At 35.5% G+C, this 24,208-nt stretch overlaps 1 protein-coding gene across 1 annotated transcript; it reads left to right on the forward strand.

Moving 5' to 3' along the window:
• The first annotated feature begins 3,551 nt into the window (after window positions 1-3,551).
• On the forward strand, window positions 3,552-23,393 carry LOC109110624 (cytohesin-3-like). Its single transcript, XM_042767452.1, has 13 exons — window positions 3,552-3,845; window positions 14,435-14,517; window positions 14,736-14,800; window positions 14,912-14,978; window positions 15,089-15,207; window positions 16,105-16,185; window positions 16,935-17,047; window positions 18,564-18,712; window positions 18,794-18,905; window positions 19,457-19,533; window positions 20,336-20,407; window positions 20,496-20,650; window positions 21,774-23,393. Exons 1-13 carry the CDS (start codon window positions 3,827-3,829, stop codon window positions 21,844-21,846), a joined length of 1,185 nt encoding a protein of 394 aa, XP_042623386.1. The 5' UTR covers window positions 3,552-3,826; the 3' UTR covers window positions 21,847-23,393.
• Window positions 23,394-24,208: the final 815 nt, after the last annotated feature.

The following is a 24,208-nucleotide window of genomic DNA, read 5'->3' on the forward strand; positions in this document are numbered from 1 at the left end:
TTTTTTTCTTTTTTCTTTTTTTTTTTAATAGCAGCATGGATTCAGATGTTAAAACTGTATACCTCTATCCTCAAATTGCTTCAAAGACAAAGGAAATATATAAGATATTTTCCAACACATAAACTTACTTTATGTTTTGTTCATAGTGTCCACTGGTATGTTATTTTTTTTTTTTTTTTTACATACTGGAGTAGGAACTGCAACCTCTGAGGCATCCATGACAAAGAGCTCTTCTACCTTGTTGTCCACAACAAAAACTTCTATGATCCAAGAAGGTCTTGGGTTGGAGCTTCCATGACAAGAAACTCAGGAATGGTAGCTGGTTCTGAAGAGGCCTTCAGAGAAACATTTTGGCAGCAAATGAACCTCTGGTGCAATGGTGACAAGAAACTGCCTTGACAGAAACCACTGGGGCAGAATTGGTAGGAACGTCTGGGGTGACTGGAGCTGCCAAAACAAGAAGCTCTGGGACTGGAGAAAATGAGATAGGGCCTTTGGAAATGAGGCAGCATGACAGGGGAGCTTAGACCCTGCACAACTGTGACAGAACCTTGGGGGCTGAGATGGCATAGGCAGAAACCTCTATGGAAGAGTACTACAGGAGTCTAGTATAATTGCCTGAAAAATATCAAAGCTGTTATAGCTTACAAACCATAAAAGATAATGTTGTCCAGAGTGCTGGTATCTGACAACTGATTCTAAACTTTAATACTTTTTGCTTTTGAATGAAGTTTACTAGACTGTCCTAAATAAATAAAATGTCATTAAATAACAGGATTTGATGGATATGTTAGATTTGTTTTTCAGTATGTGTCATGTTTTGTCTAATATCACTCATATGGACCTTCAGCTTTGTTTAAACACACAGAAATAAAATGCAGAAGCATTTACAAACCCAATGTGGTTGAAAACTGTTATGACAGCTGAAATTGGTTAATGTGAGCAAATCTCAAAATACATTGTACATCTCAAAATGCAGGTGTAAATGCTGTTTATATAAACAAGCAACCTAGAAGTACAAAAGCAATCATGATTTTAAATGCTAATACTTTAGTACTACTGAGAGATATTGTATTTGTGAATCATTACAGGATATTTTAAGGTACTTGAAAGACTACCACGGAAGTACTACCATAGCACACAAGCTGGTAATACATAGCAGAATGCAAAATCAAGCTGATAAGAAAGGGAACAACATTCAAAATCATGTGGATGTTAAAATGTAAGCCATGAGACAGTGTCTCACTAATTTGCATGTTGGCACCACTGTATGTGGGGGTCTTTATGTAAACATCTATGAAGGTTATGTCCATTGTCTGTGTTATCAGCAAATGTGCAAAGTGGCTTCCAGAGGAAATTAAGTGACATTGTCTTGCTCTTAAACCAGTCGGTCTTACATAGAAGTTAAAAATTGGGACAATATTAGAAAGAAAAAAGAAGTATTAAATATATTATACTCTGTTTCTTTAGTTTTCATTCAGTGGCTTTCCTTCATAAAATGCTAAACATAAAAATTCAGTCCATGTATGGATGAATGAACGGATGGATGGTCATTATTATTTTCTGGTGGTGTGGTGTGTAAATCTTATCAATGCGAAAATGTACTGATTAAGTACACTGTTTCATACTAATCTACAGATCCATGTAGACCATGTTTCTCTACAAACAACCTATTGTCAGCTGTTTTTAAGACCCTTAAACAGGCAACATGCACCACAGGATACATATTCTTAAGTCTCTCATAGGAGGCACGAGGAAGATTTTTTCATCTAATACTGTCATCATTATCATAGTCGAGGTTGTTTGGAGTACGGGGGTCACATGACTTTGTACAAATTTTCTGTGCTTGTTTTGTCAGTTTAACCTAAAGCCAACATGTACACTATCTGTGGGTGGATGGGGATTATAAATCGCATCAAGGGGAGCGGATGTCCCTCAGTAGAAATCCCATACCAGGGCAAGGGTGATTGTTTTAGTGATGGAGCTAAACGGTGCAGGACAGTGGACCTCAAGGAATGGAATTGCCCACCCCTGAGAATGAAGACAAGACAGTTCAGAAATGTAAAAATACAAGACATGTCATACATGCAGCATATTTTGAATAATACATATTTGTTTGCATCAAATAAATCATAGAATTATTGATGACTTAGGCTGTTTTTTATACCCTAATAGGGCAATGTACCCTGGGAGATAACTCATAAAATCCAAAATATATAAAAAATTACAAAAAGTCCTTTCAATGTTTTACTTAAGTCCAGATGATATAAAAAGTGACATGAATTAATTTTTTGCTGATCATTTTCCAATCTTGTCTGTGTTAGGGTTAATTAGTCAATTTGGCATCAGAGCAGTATTAGTGAATCTTTGTAAGAGTGAACCGGGCAGTACAAGTGAAGTTCATGGAAGAGTTTTCCTTGCCCTCGAAAAAAGGGAAAATGCAAACAACATTCTCTTCCTGAGCTTCAGCGGATATCTGTTTCCCACACAGGATGTCATTCCCACCCTGAAGCCCCTGTTTTCCCTGTACCTACTTCATAGTCATTCCCTCTCGCACAGGGCCTGGCTGTGTGCTGCGGTCATAGAACATTACATTCTGCTCTTTTGATTTCCTCATATCCAGTTATACCTAACATAACATCCTCAGATAGGGTCATTTAAATATTTTAAATGTCAGTTTAAGAGACACAGAGACAAAACTCGCTCATTTTCACAGGACTGAGTGAGTCTAAGTTCAAAAACTATTTGCTGTGAAGTACAAATAATGGGGCATTTAAATCCATGCAAAGGAAGTGAAACACCAGAGACTGTTTTTGTTTCAAAGTGACAATGACATTCTTAAGTTGTTGAATGGATTATGCATGATTCTTTGGAAAGCCGCAAAACACATTGCACTCAAGACGGAATTCATGACACAAAAGGTAAGAAAGTTTGGAGAGGAATAATGACCTCAGCTTACCTGGAAAATAGTCTGACTAATACTGGCTGACATGTGGTGTCTGGAAAATGGGCAAGTCCCTGTACACTGTACAGTCAGTAGGAACTTAGGATCCTCCACCCTAATTCTGACATATGTTCTGACGTATGAAGCTCTGGATATTGCATATCACCTCATTAGTTCTGTTTCCAGGTCTCTTATATGCAGTAGATCTTATTATAAGAAATATTTACATCAGTGAAGACTGTGGTTAAAAACATGTGGCAAAAATATTAATAAATACATGTTTTGTGAGTGATACATTATTGTAATTGTGTAATATTAATCAAATTATATAATATTCATCATATAATATAATTACAAAGTAATTAATCATGCTTTTCTCTTTCTCTTCTCATGCTTTTCACACATAAAACACATTAGAAATAGGAAATTACAATGCATTCTGTCGGATTTGTAATTTTTTAAAATTTTAGTTTTATTCTTCCGACTTACCTTCGAGATATTTACACAATTAAATTACGTAAAGACCGGATGCAATCACTTAATAACAGTCACATTTTAATAGATTATGGTGATGGGCGGAGCCTCTATTCGTTGGCTAAATGAAGCTGTTTCTTCTCACAAGTCTCTATATGGATGAAGGTGAATGGGAGCTGGAGGAGAGCGTTCTGCATATTTATTTATTTCGCCAGGATTTATGTTCATCTATGCAGCAATTTATAGAACATGCGAATGACATTTAAAGCAGCCCATGAACTGGATTACGATGAGCTCAGTATATCCTAATATGATTTAATTTTGTGTTTCACAGACCAGTGTTATATTATTAGGGTAGTAATCTAAGACTAGGACGTTATTTACATCAAGTCCCCTCACAGAATAAACATGGATGAAGATAACCGAGGTAAGCTTTGTTTTATATGCAAGCACAAGCAGCTGTCAGTCTCTGGTTTGTTTCAAAAACCAACCTAGACTGCATTTTTGAGCTTAACAGGCGCGTGCAGTTGATCCGAAACGCGTTTTGATGCCCTGCACTCAATAGACAGCTCACTCGGTTTCCTCATTGTGAAGGATATTTCATCAATCATCAGCACTAAACGGGGAGGAAAAAAGTAAACTTTAATGTAACATTTTTCTACTATTCTTACTTTTAATACTGTTATCGACCGCAAAAGAAAAAGTTACTTCATTTGCACTTTAACATTTATAAAAGGTGTTTCGTTTTTACGTGAAATGGCTTAGTGTTCTTGCTGTCGTTGTGTTATCGTTGTGTTTTAATGAGAATTTGAACATCGCTTCAGTCTTATTGCCGAAGCCGTTCATATGGCTGTTCATATGTAGGTCGACAGTTTGTTTGATGTGGAGATCCTTTGAAGCAGCTCACGAGATGTTTATGAGAACAGTTGTGGTGCCAAGAGGGATCACGAGGCATTTAATTAGTCAAGTGCTCGTATTATTATTATAATTTTTTTTTTATATAGCATTTTATAAATTACCAGTTTATTAATTGGAAAATATTACTTTCAGGACTGAACAGTATTACTTGAGTGCCATTTTGCGCTCGACTGTAGTGCTGACATTCAGTACAACAGCACAATTGGGAGAACAATGTTGCTTTATACAACATTTCAACAAACAATAACTGATGTTTCAGACAGACAAAAAAAGAGAGAGAGAGAGAGAAGAAAAAGGCTGGTTATTTTGTATATATCTTCTCCATCATGTAAAATGGTTCCAAAAGAAGCTTCTGCAATGCACTGCTTGTCACGAAGAAACTTGCAGACTGATCTGGTATGGAGTAGTGTGAATGAATGGAGAAGAGTGAGAGATTTCGTCTGTAGATTCAAATCGTTCACTCAGCTTCAGATATTCTTCAGATTTAACATTTTGCACTTCAGTACACTCCATTTATAAACATTAACATGTATCCAAAATCTGAAAAGCGAATGTGATGTACATGCCATCTTCTGACAAGATGCTGGATTTCATTCAGAGCAACATTTCATAGTACATGGTTACTATCTATGTACCCAACCAAGTTCCTGGAAGCCCCAACACTGCTCCTTTGTCTGACACACACACAGTTTGGGTTTTAGAGTCTCTTCTAATGAGCTGTTTACCTGAATCAGGTGTGTTTGATAAATGAGACATGCAAGCTGTGCAGTGTTGGATGGGCTCCAGGAACAAGGTTGGGAACCACTGACCTAGCACAGGGGTGTCCAAACCTGTTCCCCGAGGGCCACTATCCTGCAGAGTTTAGCTCCACCCTAATTAAACACACCTCAATCAGCTAATCAAGGTCTTCAGACTCATTTTAGACTCACTAGACTTCCAGGCAAATGTGTTGAAGGTGGCTGACCTGCAGGATCTTGGTCCTCCAAGGGCAGGATTGGGCACCATTGATCCAGCAGCCTTTAGTATCTTCACCAACAAAAAATGGTTTTAAGCCAGTTATTTCTATCTTTTGCTGTAGTGTGTCAAGGAGGGACTATCAGTTATGCACAAGAAGTCTGATGACAGCCAGTGCTCCACACAGTGATCTGATCTCACCATCATCTGCCTGGGGTTGATGAACTCCAGAAGAACTGAAGAAACCTCAAAAACAATCCACAAGAAAACCAACTACAAAAATAAAAGAAAAAACACCCAAAAAAATACCTAACACAAAAGCTGTTTGAAATGCAAAATGTGGTCACACCAAATGTATATTTGATTTAGCATATAGATGTTAATTGATAAATAAAATCTATTTATGACATTATTTTTGAAAGCATCCTCACTTTACAGTTGTACACAAGTGCCTAAAACTTTTTACAGTACTTTGCAGGTAGGTTTTTTCAAGTGTCTTGGAGATGTTGCCACATTTCTTTTGGATTAATTTGTCTCATTGTTTTTCTGTTTCTTCATATAGAAACAGAAAAAAATATAAATGACTGGCTTAAAACCATTTTTACCAGTTATGTGCCCCTAAAAATCAAGATATTGGGGGAAAAAGCCCCTATATGAGTTTTGTTCCATATTTATATCATATGATAAGCAACATCACACAGTGGGAGCAATATCACACGAGTGCTGTTTTTGTCCCGAATAGCATGATTTTAAATGTGATTTTATACAGCTGTTCAGTAAATAAAAAGTTAATATTTTGTTATATTTTTTAAACATAATATTGTCTGTTTTTGCTCAATTTCACCAACAAAAAAAATTACCTATAAAGCCACAGCAGAACTGTTTTTCATTTTAGCAGAATTGGTTTTTCATTTCTGAAAGAATCTGCCTTTTGAACAAATCTGGTGAACCAAGGATTTAATGGCCCTTTCATAAAGAGAGCCATTAGGAGTGTTCGACTTCATGCGGCGCTGCACAGACCGATCACAGAGAGCTGCCGCTTGCAGTCTGAAAAAGTGGAGACATGAATTCAGACACATTCCGTGCGTCCAAAATATAGTACTGTTTGAGTAGTTAGTTAATTTAAATTTACTTCACAACCATTAGAAAAGTATGTTCTATATAGTATGAATATGGGTAGTATGACTGCTGTGTCTCATTTCGAAGGTTGCATCATCTGTAGGTCGTATCCTCTGAAGGATGCGTATACGAAGTGTTCTCAACCCAGAATTAAATGAAATTAAATTTGTAGGACTAGGACGTGCGGAAGAGAAAACAGGCATTGCTATGGCAACACGTTTATAGCTTCGCTGCGCTCTCACGATAGTTAAATGTACAATACCAGAGGGTTAAACAAATTAATAATTTCTCACCTTGCAAAGAAAAAAAATCACTTAAAAATCATTTAAAAATCACTAAACACTTGTAATCCATATCTACCAACTGAAATAATGCAACTTAAAAAAGAACTTGAAATACTTATATTTAAACACCACATCTTCGCTTGTGTGTAATGTTACATCTGCCAGCATTGCAAAATTTTTCAAATAAACGATGGTTGTTTAACGCGACACAAAGAACTGTGGGTTATCTGTAGCAGCGAAGGACACACCTCATGCAGCCTCCAAATTCCTGTGAAAGAAGGTCGCATTCGAAGGATGCATTCGGAGGGTCCTACTTTTCTAAAATAAGACAGTCTTGATAACATATGCAGCCTTTGAATGCGACCTCCGGAGGATGCAGCCTTCTTAATGAGACTCAGCTAAAGTATCCTTCGAATGCGCACTGCAGAATCCAGGAGGAAGAAGTAGGTCATCCGAGCACTTTTCGCCTACTGTTTTTCGAATACTGTGAATTCGGACATACTACTCGCCTCACATAATGTTTTTCACCTGCTATATAGTAGGGAAGTATGTGATTTTGGACACAGCGGTACATGCCTATTTACTTTATTCCTGGATGAATCAGCCGTTTGAACGAATCAAATGAATGAATGACTCATTGACTTACCCATAAAGACATTTAGTGCTACCTGCTGGTAGTTTTAATCTCTTATTAAGAGTGTAATTTAATTTGTAAAAAATCATATTGAGTTTCGTGGAACATAAAGTAAGATATTTTGAAGATTATTCTTTTGGTTACCAGACTTTCACTGTATGACCAAAAAATACTGAGATGTTTCTCAAAATATCTTCTTTTATGTTCCATAATTCATGTTAGGCTGTTATTATGAAAGCCCGTTTCCACCACTGAATAAAAAATAATAAAAAAGGTAATTGCGACTTTTTATCTCACAATTATGACATTTTTTCTCACAATTGCGAGTTTAAATCTCGCAATTCTGACTTTTCTTCTCATAATTGCATGATATAAACTCACAATTGTGAGTTATAAAGTCAGAATAGCGGGATATAAACACACAATTGCAAAAAAAAAGTCAGAATTGTGAGATAAAAACTTGCAATTCTGATTTTTTTTTCTCTCAAATGCGAGTTTATATCTTGCAATTCTGAATTTTTTTCTCTCAGAATTGTGAGATATAATCTCTCAATTGTGAGTTATAAAGTCCATTTCTGAGGGGAAGACAAAGACTGAAATGTTCTCAGAATTGCCAGTTTATATCTATAAAATTGCAATTTTGTATCACCCAATTCCAAGAAAAAAGTCAGAATTGTGATATAAAAAAGTTGCAATTACCTCTTTTTATTTTTTATTCATTGGCGGAAACGGGCTTCCATACTTATCCCATTTAACACAATAATGGCCTTAAATTATCTTTTGTGGGTATTTTCACAGACACATTTAGTTTGCGATTAATTAGATTAATTAATTTCCACATCATGTAATTAAATAAAATGTAATTAACTGACAGCCCTAATATATTTATATATATATATATATATATATATATATATATATATATATATATATATATATATATATATATATATATATATATATATATATATATATATACATACAAACCCGATTTAAAAAAAGTTAAGACACAAATTTCAATATTTTATTCAGAAGAATGCAATGATGTGGAAGTTTCAAATTTCAATATTTTATTCAGAATAAAACATAGATGACATATCAAATGTTTAAAATGAGAAAATGTATAACTTTAAGGGAAAAATAAGTTGATTTTAAATTTCATTGCATCAACACATCTCAAAAAAGTTGGGACAAGGCCATGTTTACCACTGTGTGACATCCCCTCTTCTTTTTATAACAGTCTGCAAACGTCTGAGACTGAGGAGACAAGTTGCTCAAGTTTAGGAATAGGAACGTTGTCCCATTCTTGTCTAATACAGGCTTCTAGTTGATCAACTGTCTTAGGACTTCTTTGTCGCATCTTTCTCTTTATGATGCACCAAATGTTTTCTATGGGTGAAAGATCTGGACTGCAGGCTGGACATTTCAGTACCCGGTTCCTTCTTCTACGCAGCCATGTTGTTGTAATTGATGCAGTATGTGGTCTGGCATTGTCATGTTGGAAAATGCAAGGTCTTCCCTGAAAGAGACGACGTCTGGATGGGAGCATATGTTGTTCAATAACTTGGATATACCTTTCAGCATTGATGGTGCCTTTCCAGATGTGTAAGCTGCCCATGCCACACGCACTCATGCAACTCCATACCATCAGAGATGCAGGCTTCTGAACTGAGTGCTGATAACAATTTGGATTGTCCTTGTCCTCTTTAGTCCGGATGACATGGCGTCCCAGTTTTCCAAAAAGAACTTCAAATTTTGATTCGTCTGACCACAGAACAGTTTTCCACTTTGCCAAAGTCCATTTTAAATGAGCCTTGGCCCAGAGAAAACGCCTGCACTTCTGGATCATGTTTAGATATGGCTTCTTTTTTGAACAATAGAGTTTTAGACGGCAATGGCAAATGGCAGGGTTGATTGTGTTCACCGACAATGTTTTCTGGAAGTATTCCTGAGCCCATGTTGTGATTTCCATTACAGTAGCATTCCTGTATGTGATGCAGTGCCGTCTAAGGGCCCGAAGATCACGGGCATCCAGTATGGTTTTCCGGCCTTGACCCTTACGCACAGAGATTGTTCCAGATTCTCTGAATCTTCGGGTGATATTATGCACTGTAGATGATGATAACTTCAAACTCTTTGCAATTTTTATCTGAGAAACTCCTTTCTGATATTGCTCCACTATTTTTCGCAGCAGCATTGGGGGAATTGGTGATCCTCTGCCCATCTTGACTTCTTAGAGACACTGCCACTCTGAGAGGCTCTTTTTATACCCAATCATGTTGCCAGTTGACCTAATAAGTTGCAAATTGGTCCTCCAGCTGTTCCTTATATGTACATTTAACTTTTCCGGCCTCTTATTGCTACCTGTCCCAACTTTTTTGGAATGTGTAGCTCTCATGAAATCCAAAATGAGCCAATATTTGGCATGACATTTCAAAATGTCTCACTTTCAACATTTGATATGTTATCTATATTTTATTGTGAATAATATATAAGTTTATGAGATTTGTAAATTATTCCATTCCTTTTTTACTCACAATTTGTACAGTGTCAAGATATTCATGTATTTTCATTTTAGAGTAATAACATATAACTGTAGTAGTGTGTGGTTTCCATGGTAATTTTTAAAGGACTGGAAGATAGTGGTTTTTTTTTTCTTTTGCTCCATATTTAGATATTAATTTTGACACCTTAATAGTACTACACTGATTATAGCCATCAGGTTAATGAGTTATTGTGTTGACTATTTTGGAAAAATAAAACATGATGAAACTTGATTTTGGACAAGTGCCAGTGAAAAAAACAGTTCCAGTTCCAAAGTAGTCTGGGGTTTCATGACCCTTTATGATGACTCTTTTGAGATGATTTTTCCGCAGTGATTCTGCATTTAGTTACTCAATATATGGGATCATCTAAATAGACAGTGGAGATAATAATAGCAATTTCGTTTGTGGCTGTTTCGCTCTGAGAGTTGTTTTGGTATATCAGTGTAAAAAAGAAACAGAAACAGAAACCAGACCTAAAATCCAGACATCTGGAGCACTTTTGAGCTAGTTTCACTACTATGTTGATTTATTGTCGTAATCACTTTATCTGACAAAGACCAATTGTAAATGTCTTCAAGAACAAGAGAGCACAGAGCTGTAGAGGCACCATTAGCTCAGTAGGTCTTTCCAGTTCCTCTTGTATCTTGTAAACTTCAAAGCCTTGGACTCAATGGCTATTTGTCTTATCTTACCGTGGGAAAAACCAAATGGAAAACCATTTTCCCTTCTGTTTCTGTGGCAGATGGTTGACTGCAAAGAAAGACTGATAGGATGTCAAGGACAACCCTCTTTACAGTCTCTATCAGAACCAGAAATTTATGGCCATTTAAAAAATGTTACATCATTGCTTTGTCCTAAGCTAAAGTCTAACCAAAGGCAGACTTTCTCAGACTGATAAAAGGAGAGATAGTAAGGCATGGCGCTCATTGTCTGCGTCTGATGCCACCGGTGTCTGTTCCAGGCTCTCCTGAGGAGCCGTCTGGCACCAGGCATGACACAGGCAGTGAGCAAAACCTCATCAATGGTGTGACTGCACCAGCAGAGATCCGAAGGACAGCGTGCCTGGCAAATCTGCTTAATGTCAAGACAATGTCAGCCACGTTATTATATCAAAAACATTTTAGTGTTTACATTTCACTGCTGTGTAATATCCATTCTGAATACTGATAGATCTGATACTGAGACATCATGAGTACCAATTTGATGTTTATGTTTGCTGCCCATTTTGAGATTTTGAAATGAGGTTTAATCTGTGAATATTTCAGACTTTGATGGTGTCAAACATTTATCGTGTGGATACATCTTTATTATTGTGAGTGTATGAGACTGAAGAATGAGAGAGATCTTTCAGTGTGTTTGTTGTGGTCTAAGTGTCACATTTGAATTGATTTGAAGAAGGTCTGGAGGGTATTCCAAAATATTTTATGAACAGTTGCAATGAGTGGATGGTGAATTACTGTTGTTGAATGCAAATATTTTCATATTTGTTTTAAAAATGTGAAAGGGGAAGTTAAAAACCTAAATAGGTTTTTGATGGGGTTGTCAAAACATTTTGTCCCAGCAGGAGATTTAAAAACAAACAGTCACTAGTATAAAGAAGCCTTGTCCAGTTTTCCCCCCACTGAGTCAGGACCGTCCCAGAGCCCCATCTCTTTCTTGTCAGGAATGCAGTATTCAGCAGCCATGCATTCTTGATCATTACTTCTTTATCATTTGCAGGTTTTCTAAAGAAAGAGACATTAAAAGGGGTTGTGGGTATAACATATGATTTTATAAATTTGATAAATATAAATTTGATAGAATTTGGTCACTGGTACATTGTTTAATGATGAAATTGTTTCGTTTGTTGAATCACCGAGCTTTTTTTTTATGTTGTGTTAATGTTGTGTTAGGAATATCAATATCCATAGAGTCTATTTTCATTGTTACCTGTATGTTGAAGTTATGCTTAAAAATAAAACCTAAATATGTGTAATGTGTATTAGCATAACTTTAATATATATATATATTATATACAGTACATTAACTCAGCAATGAAGATGTGCAATGGACCAACATATAGCCCACACTATATATAGCCCACCAACATGTAGCCTACACAATCCTGTAATGATGGTTTATGCACTTTTATCATATTTGGATAGGATAGTGACTGGGACACATCTGTGTGTGCAGCACACTTCCTGTGCTGTGGGCCCTTGCCTGAGTGTGTGGTTAATATCAATGGGTAAGCCTGTGGAATTAGAGCAGCTGGTGGTCCGTGCAGCTATTGAGAATAAGGATAAGATATAGTTAGAGGGATTGAGGCCAGTGTGTAGATTAAAGAGGGTGTTAGAAACCAGGATGCAGTGTTTGCTGCAAAACCTTTAATATCTATATTCAGAATGTCAACATGAATTCAACTCATCTTTTACCACAAACTTATACGTGATTTTCCAGCAAGGTCTCATTGTTTATACGTAGGTATTAGTATGTATCGTTTGCAAGCACAAAACATACATTTTTGTATGTTCTTATTGATGCTGAAACGTACTATTTGGACGTATTTCAATGCTTAAGACATAAAATATTTACAAATCTTTTATATCATTAAGATATTTGTATCAATGCGTTTTTATAATTTTATTGATGAGTGATTCAGATTTTTAGACCTTTAAACCTACCCTCAAACGTAAACTATTTTACAGTGAATTTAAAAATATCACTGAACGAAACGCAGGGAAATTACCATTTTAGTAACAATATAAAATTAAAAAGATATTTTTATATCCGCTAATCCCACTCCTAATATTTCTAAACCTAACCGTAGCTATTTCTTAAAAATATGTGCAGTATAAAGAATAAAAAAAAACAAGTATAAAGTAAAAAGTATAAACTTTTATTTGTAACTCTTTAAAGTTGTTCATACATAAATAATTTACATTTTAGGTGTCATCAATACATTAGTATTGTACGTTAAAATGCTGTAAATACATCAGTATTGTATGTTTAGATGCTCTGAAAACGTCAGTATTGTATCTTTTATTGCCATAAAAACATAAGTAAATGTATGTTTTGTTGAACCACATTTTACGAAAAATGCATACGAATTCTCATGAGATCACGTCGCAGCGATTTTCAGTTGAATTGTGTCTAATTTAGGCTATACCGAATTTAAAGAACCTGCAGGTTATTTTTGTTTTTTGTTTTTTACAAACAGCTGTAATAGTTTCTAAGCAAAGTGTCACTCATGCTGATGGAATGAAGCTTTTGAATGGACAGTTTTGCATACAGACAACATTCCTGTTTTCCCACAATACAAGGTGCAGGGAAGTGATTTCATCACGAGCCACTGATTAAACACTGATAGTGTTTCTTATTTTTCCTTTTTCCAAAAATTCAGCATAATGGTTTAAATGAATAATAATGGAAAGCAACTTGGTAATAATAATGCCTGCCAATCAATGCAATGTCTTGATAAAGATAAACTGGTTTTCACAATGAGCCTCAGGACACTGTGGCTTAATTTCATGAGAAGGGAATTTACTTCTGTTCTACTGATTTTTGCCAATTCCACAGGCAAGTTAGAGGCACAGAATGTTCATATCTTGAAGAAATATTCTATTTTTACCTAAGTTACATTTGACCATACCCAGACCAGACCAGACCCTGTTGTGTAACGAACAAATGGCTCCTCATTAAGATTTAGTATAGCTTTTATATAATAATAAAAGATTGAAAAAAAAAACACTGCACTCAATATGCAAGCTCAGAATGACTGCAATGAATCATCCTACAATGTTATTGTTAAGGTTGAACCCTGATTCATGCACTCATTCTCAACTTCCCTTCTGTTGTCATGAAGCAGAACCAGACAACCACAGGAAATCCCCCCCTGCCCCTCTTTTTAGCCCATCTCTTGTCTAATCCTGGTGCATCTAAGGTGCAGTTACATAATGTACTTATATATATATATATATATATGTGTGTGTGTGTATTGTCCACATTTACAAGCACTGAGCAACAAGCAACTGAGGTCCTCATCCAAAAACACTCTCCTACTTGTGAAAATTTTGAGAAATGATAAAGTCAGTTCAAGAGATTGTGGTCCTTTGTGACTTAATTAAGCATCTGAAACCACTACAAAACACCCACAGCAGAGTTTATGATGCTCAATAGATGTTTTCTTTACTGTAACCTTCTGTGTTTCAGTGGGCACCTCAATGTTGTAAAGTTGGATTGGCTTACAGTCTCTTAGATGCAGGATAACTTTCACCACAGAAGGTCAAGTTGTCCTGAACATTTGGAATCATATCATAGGTGTCCTCGAGGAATGAAGTACTTACATAAAATACTCAGTTTCCAGCCTAAAAGAAAAGCTTCTTTCTTGAGTACTAGGTTTTGGGTTGCCAAGGCCAGTTTATTTAACATTATTTATGAGGATAAATGTGTTTTGGATATTTTTTGTCATACATAGCACTTTGGGATTTGAGTTTAGGTCAGGAATATCTCTGGGTGTCTTGTAGAATTTCTTTTTTCTTGGTTATTATTATTATTAGATGTCATATTTGTTTCTCAACAGTGCCTGAAGATCTCTCACTGGAAGAGAGAGATGAACTGTCCAACATTAGACGGAGGAAAAAAGAGCTGCTAGATGACATTGAGGTATCGGCTTTAATGTAGCTGTTATCTTTTTAAAGTCATTAAGATATCTCAGTGATTGACATTTATCATGTCACCCTTCACTGCAAGTTCCACCTGATGGGGGCTGAATGTGATTGGTTGCATGATATATTTTATTATACACTGCATTCATTTTAAGAATATTAAGAAAGAGTTTGGTGATATAACTTAAGTAACGACTTTTTCTGTGATTCTTGCAGAGGTTAAAGTTTGAGATCTCAGAAGTCATGACAGAGATTGAACACTTAACGTGTGTCAGAGAGACGTATGTTTCTTTTGGTTTTTCGATTTGTTTAGCATTGAGACTACAATAATGTTAGTTCATATTTGTTATTTTAAAAGAGAACTTGAGAACTTTTTTTTCACCACATTACAGCAAAAGCACTCAGAGGAACAAGCAGATTGCTGTTGGAAGAAAGAAATTCAATATGGATCCTAAAAAGGTATTATTGTTGCTATTTCTTTATTCACCTTACCATACATAAAATGATACCCAGGGTCATGTGTTACTTGTATCATCATGAAGTGGTTAACATATCAAACATCTTTGCAGGGAATCCTATTTCTTTTGGAGAATGATCTTCTGCAGCACACACCTGAGGACATCGCACAGTTCCTCTATAAAGGAGAAGGCTTAAACAAAACTGTTATAGGAGATTATTTAGGGGAACGGTAAGTAACATCGCTCTCGATCACATAGCAAGACCAGTCTTGCTATCTGTGCAAATTATATGTGACTTGTTAGATAAGGCCTTTCCATAAAAGATTCTGCTCTCTCAGGAAATGACTTCCCCTTTTGTAACAACTGAAAATGACTACAAGTTTCCAAAACAATATTTAGCATATGTAGACACCTTATCTTGCCCCTAACTGACATCTCTTAACACAGAACACTTGCTACCAAGACAAATGAAGGTGTAATTGTAGTGTTAAAGGTCTTCAACAATTTAACTGCTCAATATTGCCCCCTGAGGAAGGTTTACAAAAAAAGAGAGACTAAGCATGTTCTACAGTGTAATAGTTGTTGGATATAAAAATAGCCCTGTCTACGTAGGCATTCTGTCCAAGTTGATAACTGTTTTCTTGGCTATGCTCTAGCCTGAAGATCAGTTGTACAGTCATCCATTTCATTTGCTACTAGAAAGTGTGGTCATAAACTATATATATGAGGAAGAGCTGGGTTATTATTGTGTCTATGATTAAAAGAGTTTGGAAACATGGTTCTGTCTTAGCTTGTGTAATAAAGCATATGCTGTGGCAAATCACTTTCTTACACTTTATGTTCGTACCTCTGCTTTTTTAAGACCCTTGCATGTATTCAAATGATGTTTTTTATATCCATACACCAAACATGGTTTTACACCATTGTACTTTTTTTTATAGTTTTTCTGAAACCCTGTTGTAGAAAAGTGAACAAATGAACAGCGACTGACTCCTAAATGTTTAAAAGTCTATACTGTCTTCTGGTTGACCTCTGTTATAATGAGTGCATGTATCTCTTGAGATGGAGCTTGGAGTGAATGAGGAAATAGATATTGCTGATTAAACGCTTTTTCTCATTATTTTTAGAGATGACTTCAACATTAAGGTTTTGCAGGCATTTGTGGAGCTTCATGAGTTTGCTGATCTCAACCTGGTGCAAGCATTGAGGTGAGCAGATTGCTGTTTTCTCCACCATCCATTAAAACTATATGTTCTGAATATGGAAATGGAAATATAAGAATTGTCATCTTTTAAGCTCTATATAGTGTTTGTATATCTAGAACTGAACCTATATCATTTTATCAAATTTTTGCCCAGCTAACCACAAGAAAAACTAATAATGTTTTACTAACATTCCCTTTAAGTAATAAAAATGTTATTTCTGAATATGCTCTAAGTGCTCAGAACCTCTGTTTTTTTTTTTAAATCTTTTAAAAACAATATTTCTTTGTTATTCAAATGTTAGAGAAGCCATTAAGAGAATGTTCCATTTTATAATTTTATTAAGTTATTATTAAAGAGCAGCTACACTGGAAGAATGAACATTCGTTCATAACTTTGAGAGAACCCTGCCAGTTCTTTGAGAGAACCACTTTTTTGATATTCAGAAGAACTACAACAAATTGCATTGTTTGTAAAAAAAAAAAAAAAAAATGTCTTTAAGACATAAGCAATATTTGAATGATTTAAAGCCATATTTGTTTTGTTTGATGTATTTCAAAAAAAGAAAAAAAATCTAATGGAAAAGGATATTCAATAATTAGAGCATAATGTGAGTTAAGCAAGCCATTCATTATCTTTGCATCACTCTTTTACTCTGTTAAAATAAAATCATACATACTCATTAATTACCTAAGACAAAGGTCCATCAAATAATCATTATAATTTTAAGTGTCATTCCCATTTCTCCCTGGCAGGCAGTTTTTGTGGAGTTTCAGACTTCCTGGTGAAGCACAGAAAATTGATCGAATGATGGAGACCTTTGCTGCTCGATATTGCCAGTGTAACCCAGGTGTCTTTCAGTCCACAGGTACAGGAATCTTTACTTCTACCTGAAACCCTCTTTGTCATGAACTGAGAAATAAAAATTCCCTTGATCTTTTGACATATAAGGTCATTGTACCATAAAAACATCCTGTGAGTTTCAGAACACAAAACCTTCTTGTTAGTCTAAAAACAGCTTATATTAAAGCCAATCTGCCAAAACACATCTTGTGGAATGTGATACTTTATGATGTAATAGTGTGGCTAAACCCCGCCTCTGCAGAAGATCAACACCTACTTCTACATCACTGCCTGTTTAGTCCCGCCCACCGATTCCAATTGTAGTGTAAATAAAGAGAGAGGCAAACGCAGGTCTACACATAAACCAAACTATAAAGATGGCTCCGAAGACAAGAAGACACTGTTCAGTGCCAATTTGTGGAAAAACACAGTCTTTGCATTGCCTTTCTTCTGATCCTAAAGAGTGGATGAACTTTATTTATAATGAAGTTTCAGACCATGTCAGAAAGAATTGGTCCTTTGATTATTTATTTCGCCATGGATTTGTTTACAAACAAGGCAAAATTTGAACAAAACAAAAAAAAAATACAAAACAAAAAAAAAGACACTTCATGACTATATTGGATCCGACAGTAATGTCACACCACACAAGTGTGAGTAACAGTTTTTAATGCGTGGTCACTATTGCTTTGTCTGTTATTACAGATAGTTTGATATGTATTGAGTATTTATGCGTTTTTAACCTAAATCAGCAGCATCCATCTATGAAGGATGCAGGCTGTCAAACATACACAACTGTTTACCAATCATAGCAGTGGGTGTTTACTTCTGATTCTACAATCCGCCACACCTATTCAAACAGAGCGTTCCAATGAGAGGGGTCAAAACAGGACAGAAAATAGCCTATTACTTCTCAATTATGATGTTTTTTTATGTAAAAATCTTGATAACATTATAAGTGGACCTCAGAGAACAGTACAAAATAATACAAAATAATAAAAAAGGCAGTTCATGACCCCTTTAAAGCCTTATTCCCAAAAATAATTCATATATAACATTAAAACTGTATAGTTTTCAAGCTGGGCCGACTCTCTTGAATTACAGCACACTTTGAGTATCTGAAGAAATTCTGCTCCTCTGAGGGCAGAGCTTTATAACGGCAGTGATGCTGGCACACACTGTTAGAGACTGGATAAAATGCACCACCCCAGAAATGGACTAAAGACACTGTGCTAAAACAAAGTGCAAGGGAATGATTATTTATTCATAAACAGAGACTGCAAATGTCCAAAGCATTAATATATTTCTGTCAGCATGGAGTCATGCATAAAGATGCAGAGACATTAAAAACTGGCCTATATCTTGCATAAAACTCTATGCTTTCAGAATGTATCATTTAGAAGTCAACTAATATGAAATTTAAATGAGAAAAAAAGAGAGTTGAATATTGTGTTCATAAATCTTTATATGCAGTCTCCATTTAATTTGCCATTGCGGACCTACAGAGCTGACTGACCGATCCAAGTTTCTTCTCTCCACAGACACATGCTATGTTCTTTCGTTCTCTGTCATCATGCTCAACACCAGCCTGCACAACCCTAATGTCAGAGACAAGCCCTCGGTGGAAAGGTTCATATCCATGAATCGGGGCATCAACGAGGGAGGAGATCTGCCTGAGGAGCTGCTCAGAGTGAGTCTCTGCATCATACTGTGATACTGTGATCATACCTCTCTAAGTTATATAATGATAGAATATGCATTTCCTTCACAGAATCTATATGAAAGCATTAAGAATGAGCCTTTCAAAATTCCTGAAGACGATGGGAACGATCTAACTCACACATTCTTTAATCCAGACAGAGAGGGATGGCTGCTAAAACTAGGTTTGTATATGTTTTTCTCTGTATGCCTGTCCATCTGTCCATCTGCCCCTCTGTCTGTCTATCTATCTATCTATCTATCTATCTATCTATCTATCTATCTATCTATCTATCGTTCTTTCATGGTTTCAAACCCATGAGTTTGCCCTGATTTCATTATATATTAGATTCAATGTGGTATTATCCAACATCTCATTCAATAACTATTTTATATTATGGCTCATCCAGCAGATTTGCTACTGTGACATCATTCAGAGTAATTAAAGAGCTTCTAAAGATTTTTTTATTTTTTTTTGGTTTTGATCAGGATTACATAGATAATGCTGTTATTGGCAGACCATAAAAGCTTTAATAGCACTTTAATAGCTGAGTAAATGTTTATGAGTGAAGTTCCTTTAATATCCATCAAATGGATTTTGGCAAATGTTAGTTGGTGAGAGATAATTCCATGTCATGTAGTTATTTATTTACAGTATAAAGGATCTGCCACTGTTTAAGCACTTTCCCAATATTTATTTATTTATTTATTGTTATTATCTGTATTTGAATTGCAGGGGGAAGAGTGAAGACCTGGAAGAGGAGGTGGTTCATTTTGACAGATAACTGTCTGTATTACTTTGAATATACAACAGTAAGTAGAACTGCTCGATATGTCCTGTTTGAGCAGTAAACAGATTTAGGATTTATCTATAAAATGTATTGATGATTCAGATAGTTAAGATATGGGTGAAAGGAGGTCAGATAGAAGAGGAAGTGAGGGAGAAAAAGAGTAAGTGAACAGCTAAGAAATGGTTTGTTCAGTGTCTAAGCAGACACCAGCAGTCCTCACAAGCTTCACATTTACAATAAAGACAAAACAATATATGAAGAAACACTCCATGAAATGACTTGACAAATACTTCTGTCCTGTGTTGATGTATTTCTGGAGCTTTTAGCCAAAAGACTAGTTACAGCCACAATTTACTATTTGTTAATCAGTTTCAGCTGCTATTAGGGGAGGGACATTGTCATTTTGGAGCATTTGATTGGATAAAAATGTTTGTAGTGCAGGACGTGTCATCAGTAAGTACATGTTAAATGTGTACACATGCTAAAATGTGTCAGTGTTTATGAGTACTCTTACATATACTTGACCTCAAAGTGAACACATATGGACTAATGGACTAAGAGCACCAACCTCCCCACAGTCATCTCATCAGCAAAGTGGAAGGAAATAATGCATTTTTTCCCTTGTTGTGTGCCAGATTTAGATAGAGACAGACAGAAGTTGCTTAATGTGCACATAGTTAGTTCCCTCACTTATGCGTTCACATCATGTGTTCCCCTAAGTCCCCACCATCCACATCACATTTAGGGAAACATACTGCAGATTAATTCTAAGACTAATTGCTTTAATAACAAATAAACATGGTCTATTACTAATATGTTCACAGGACAAAGAGCCTCGGGGGATCATTCCACTAGAGAATCTTAGTATAAGAGAGGTGGAAGAACCAAGAAAACCAGTATGTTTCTACTTCAAGCTCTCAGTTAAATTATATTCTTTGTTTTATATTTTTTATATTCTATCCATTTCATGCTTCAACCTTTTAGAATTGCTTTGAGCTCTACAACCCCAGTCATAAGGGGCAGGTAATTAAGGCATGCAAGACAGAGGCTGACGGGAAGGTGGTGGAGGGGAATCACGTGGTGTACAGAATATCTGCACCCACGCCGGAGGAGAAAGAAGAGTGGATCAAATCCATCAAGTAAGGCTTCACGGTGTCAGCCCTCATTATTCTCTTCTCAGATAACCGATGTGTGCTGGTTGTAGGTCATATACACACACCCACAGATGCTCAGAAAGGAACATTGGCTTCACTCTTATCACGGAACATCGCCATTGTGCTGATAACATGAAGAGAGTGTTTCCAGTGTTTTAGACCTTGACTGTGCACTGCAAATATATATATATATATATATATATATATATATATATATATATATATATATACATATATATATATATATATATATATATATATACATATACAAATACAAAAATTTCATGGTACAATTTCAGATATATATACATAAATATATATATACATATACATACATATATATAAATATATACATATATATATATATATATATATATATATATATATATATATATATATATATATATATATATATATAAATTTTGTCTTGTTTTCCAATAAAACTAACTAAACTTGCATTAAGACTTGTTTGCAGAAAATAATTTATTTACACTATTTATAGTTTTTTTTTTCATCAAATTTTTAATTAAAATATATAAATATGAATGATTGTTTGAATGAATGGATGCTTAAATCATGTGGTACATATACTGTACAAACCTCACACTGTAGGGTGATTTAGTGACCCACGTCCTCTGAAGGTTAAACGGTCTTTCCTGAGGATAAATCAGCATTTATCACTGGAGAAGGGGAAGTTAAAGACCGCTTAGTCTTTTGCTGTTGGCCATGACTCTGGCTTTTTCCCCTTGCCTAAAACAGACTTGTTTTAAAAGAATTGGAAAACGTATGTTTGGGTCTTATGTAGGCCTCTGAAGGCCATTTGTGTACAATAATTGAAAATCTGTGGCACTGTAGGTGTCTATGTAAGTGTGTAACAGACGTCTTCTGACCCAGTTGGAATTGTGGAACTGCTCTGCGGTCAGTTTAGCCTGGTGTTTTACATCAAAAGCTGCCTCAGCATGTCCTGTGGGACACCCTAAATAAAAGAACCCTGTATCTTTTTATAATCAGGTTGACTGCTTCCAGAAAATACTGTTATTGTTTTATATGGATGTATATTTCTATGCTTTGATTGTACAATTTCTGTTTTATTGTTGCTATCCTACAGGGCAAGCATTAGCAGGGATCCTTTCTATGACATGCTGGCTACTAGGAAACGGCGAGTGGCCACTAAAAAGTGAGCCATAGACCTTCAGTTTGGGTTTAATAATCACTCTTTAAGTGGAAACCTTCACATGGGATTGTGCATGTTGCAGGAGGTGACAGACAGACAGAGACACAAGCTCTCTGAACATAAAGAAGGACACGATTTTAAAAATGATGGTGTCTGTATAGGTCCTGAGGTGATTGAAGGGATAATGTGCTAAATATTTCTCTGAATGGATTGTAAGTGGAAGACAGTGATGGTGATGATGTAATTATATGCTGAATGTTTGTCAAAACGAACTTTGCTTAAAGAGTGATGACTGATTCAACTTTGCTACGATATTTGCCTAATTTCATGTGAGGGTGTAATAATGAGTAAGTAGCGCCCCCTGCTGCCTACAACATGATGGAGATGTTCACAATCTCGATTTAAGCTCTGGTAATGATTAGATGTTGATTAAATGTATGTAAAGTATACCAAACTACTGTTAATGTCAATTCCACCCAGTTTTTCAGAAATTTCAGATGTAGTCTGTGAATACAGAACATAGATCCATATGGCAGGGAATCGTGTTGAGTGTAATTTTAAGTGCTATTGTATAATTTCAAATATTATTCATTGTGCATCGGTAGTTTTAAATGATTTTATTTTTATTTGTGTTATATCATAGCCATCCAAATCAGCAGGACTGGTTGCATTACTTGGAAGAGAAAATAACCAGAAAGCTTTTTCGTATGATATTTATTATGTTTTTAAGGTCCTTAATAGTATTATAAAATACTGTAAAAATCGATTTCTGAAGTTCTCTTACTATGATTATATTATTTTATGCTTTTTTAAGAATAATGCAAACTCTACACCCATTTGATTCACCTTTTGATTTAAATCGTTACTAATATAAGTTAATGTATTTTATTTTATGTAATAATGCCAATGTTATGTGAACTTATGTTTTGTTTTTTACTATGTTTGTAAATAACATATATACTGTACACACAAATATCATGACAAAAGCCATTATTTTTATTATTTGTACCTTTTTTGGAAACTCGTAAACTCTGTAAACATGAAACATGAAACTACTCATAAGTATTTCCCTGTAAGGAAATACTCATAGATACACTGCTAAAAGATTAATTAATCTATATGATTTAAATTAAATTCATCACTGTCCAGAGAATATGATTTATGACACATTCTACAAACAATGAGGCCCCTTTTCTAAGTTTACCTTTTAAAACAGATGAAATCATAGTGATATGCAGCCAAAATCCATCTGAAATTTAAGCCTTAAAATTGAATACCTGTATAATTTTGTATGTTTTTTTTTTTAAATAATATGACTGGTTTAATAACAGTTGATATAAGTAAAATATTGTCACATGTATTCTGCTTAACATTTCTACGGCAAATATGCAGCATGCTCTTAAGACTGTATTTCAGAACTCTGTTATGTGTCAATAAACAGGAATTCAGATATCTCAGATGAAACATAAACAGGTTTGTCAGTCCTATCAATCAAGCCGCTGGCCCTGAACTCATGACTTCAGCAACTGACCTAATAAAACTTTTATTTCGAGATTCTGTAAAGATTTGACTTCTTTTAGAAAGGACACATAGCAGCTATTTCTCCAATTATTCTTGAGCTGCTCGTCCTGAGCTTGCTTCCTGTACTCTACTGTCCTGCATCTCACTGTAACAGGTATCGATGAAGCCCGGGGTCAGTTCCAAGCGTTCAGGGCAGCTCCAGATGGGTCGTACAGAAGGTCCATATCGAACTCCACCCTCAACTATACTCCAATACATTGAAGGTCACTGCCTACTTGTGGCATAAGCTCCTCCCACGTTGAGGTCTGCAGGCTACAGTGCTATATACTTGGAAAGATGAGGCGGTGAACAACAGGGGTCAGGGTGAATGGTTGATGCTGTAATTATGGCGTTTCATTTTTTTTTTCAAGCAATATTCAGTGTCCTCCACTAATATTTGTACAAAATATGAGCCCAACGGACTGTGGAAAATGTCTTTACAGATTATCCTCCGTTTTTGGCAAGGGATGCCATCATTCCTCCACACAGAATCTCAATCACTAAACGAATAAAACAATTTTGCTCATATTAATAAAGGATCTCAATATTAGCGGAGGGCTCTGCAGAAAAAATGAGTTTTTCCCCCTCATGTAGTTAGGGAGCCGTCTTGCATTAGTAGCGAAAAGATTAAACGGTTTGCATGTTATTGCTTTGCAAGTACTGTGCTCTCTAATCTTGCAATTAAAATGATTTGTGCAGTTTTTTTTTATATTAAGCCGCTTTCAGTACATAACTGCTACTGGGTTATGACGACAAATAAATGACCATTATTGTCTGATTTGCTGGTGTATAGGGCAGAAGCACATTAC

Source organism: Cyprinus carpio, chromosome A12 (genome assembly GCF_018340385.1).
Source record: "Cyprinus carpio isolate SPL01 chromosome A12, ASM1834038v1, whole genome shotgun sequence".
NCBI lineage: Eukaryota > Metazoa > Chordata > Actinopteri > Cypriniformes > Cyprinidae > Cyprinus > Cyprinus carpio.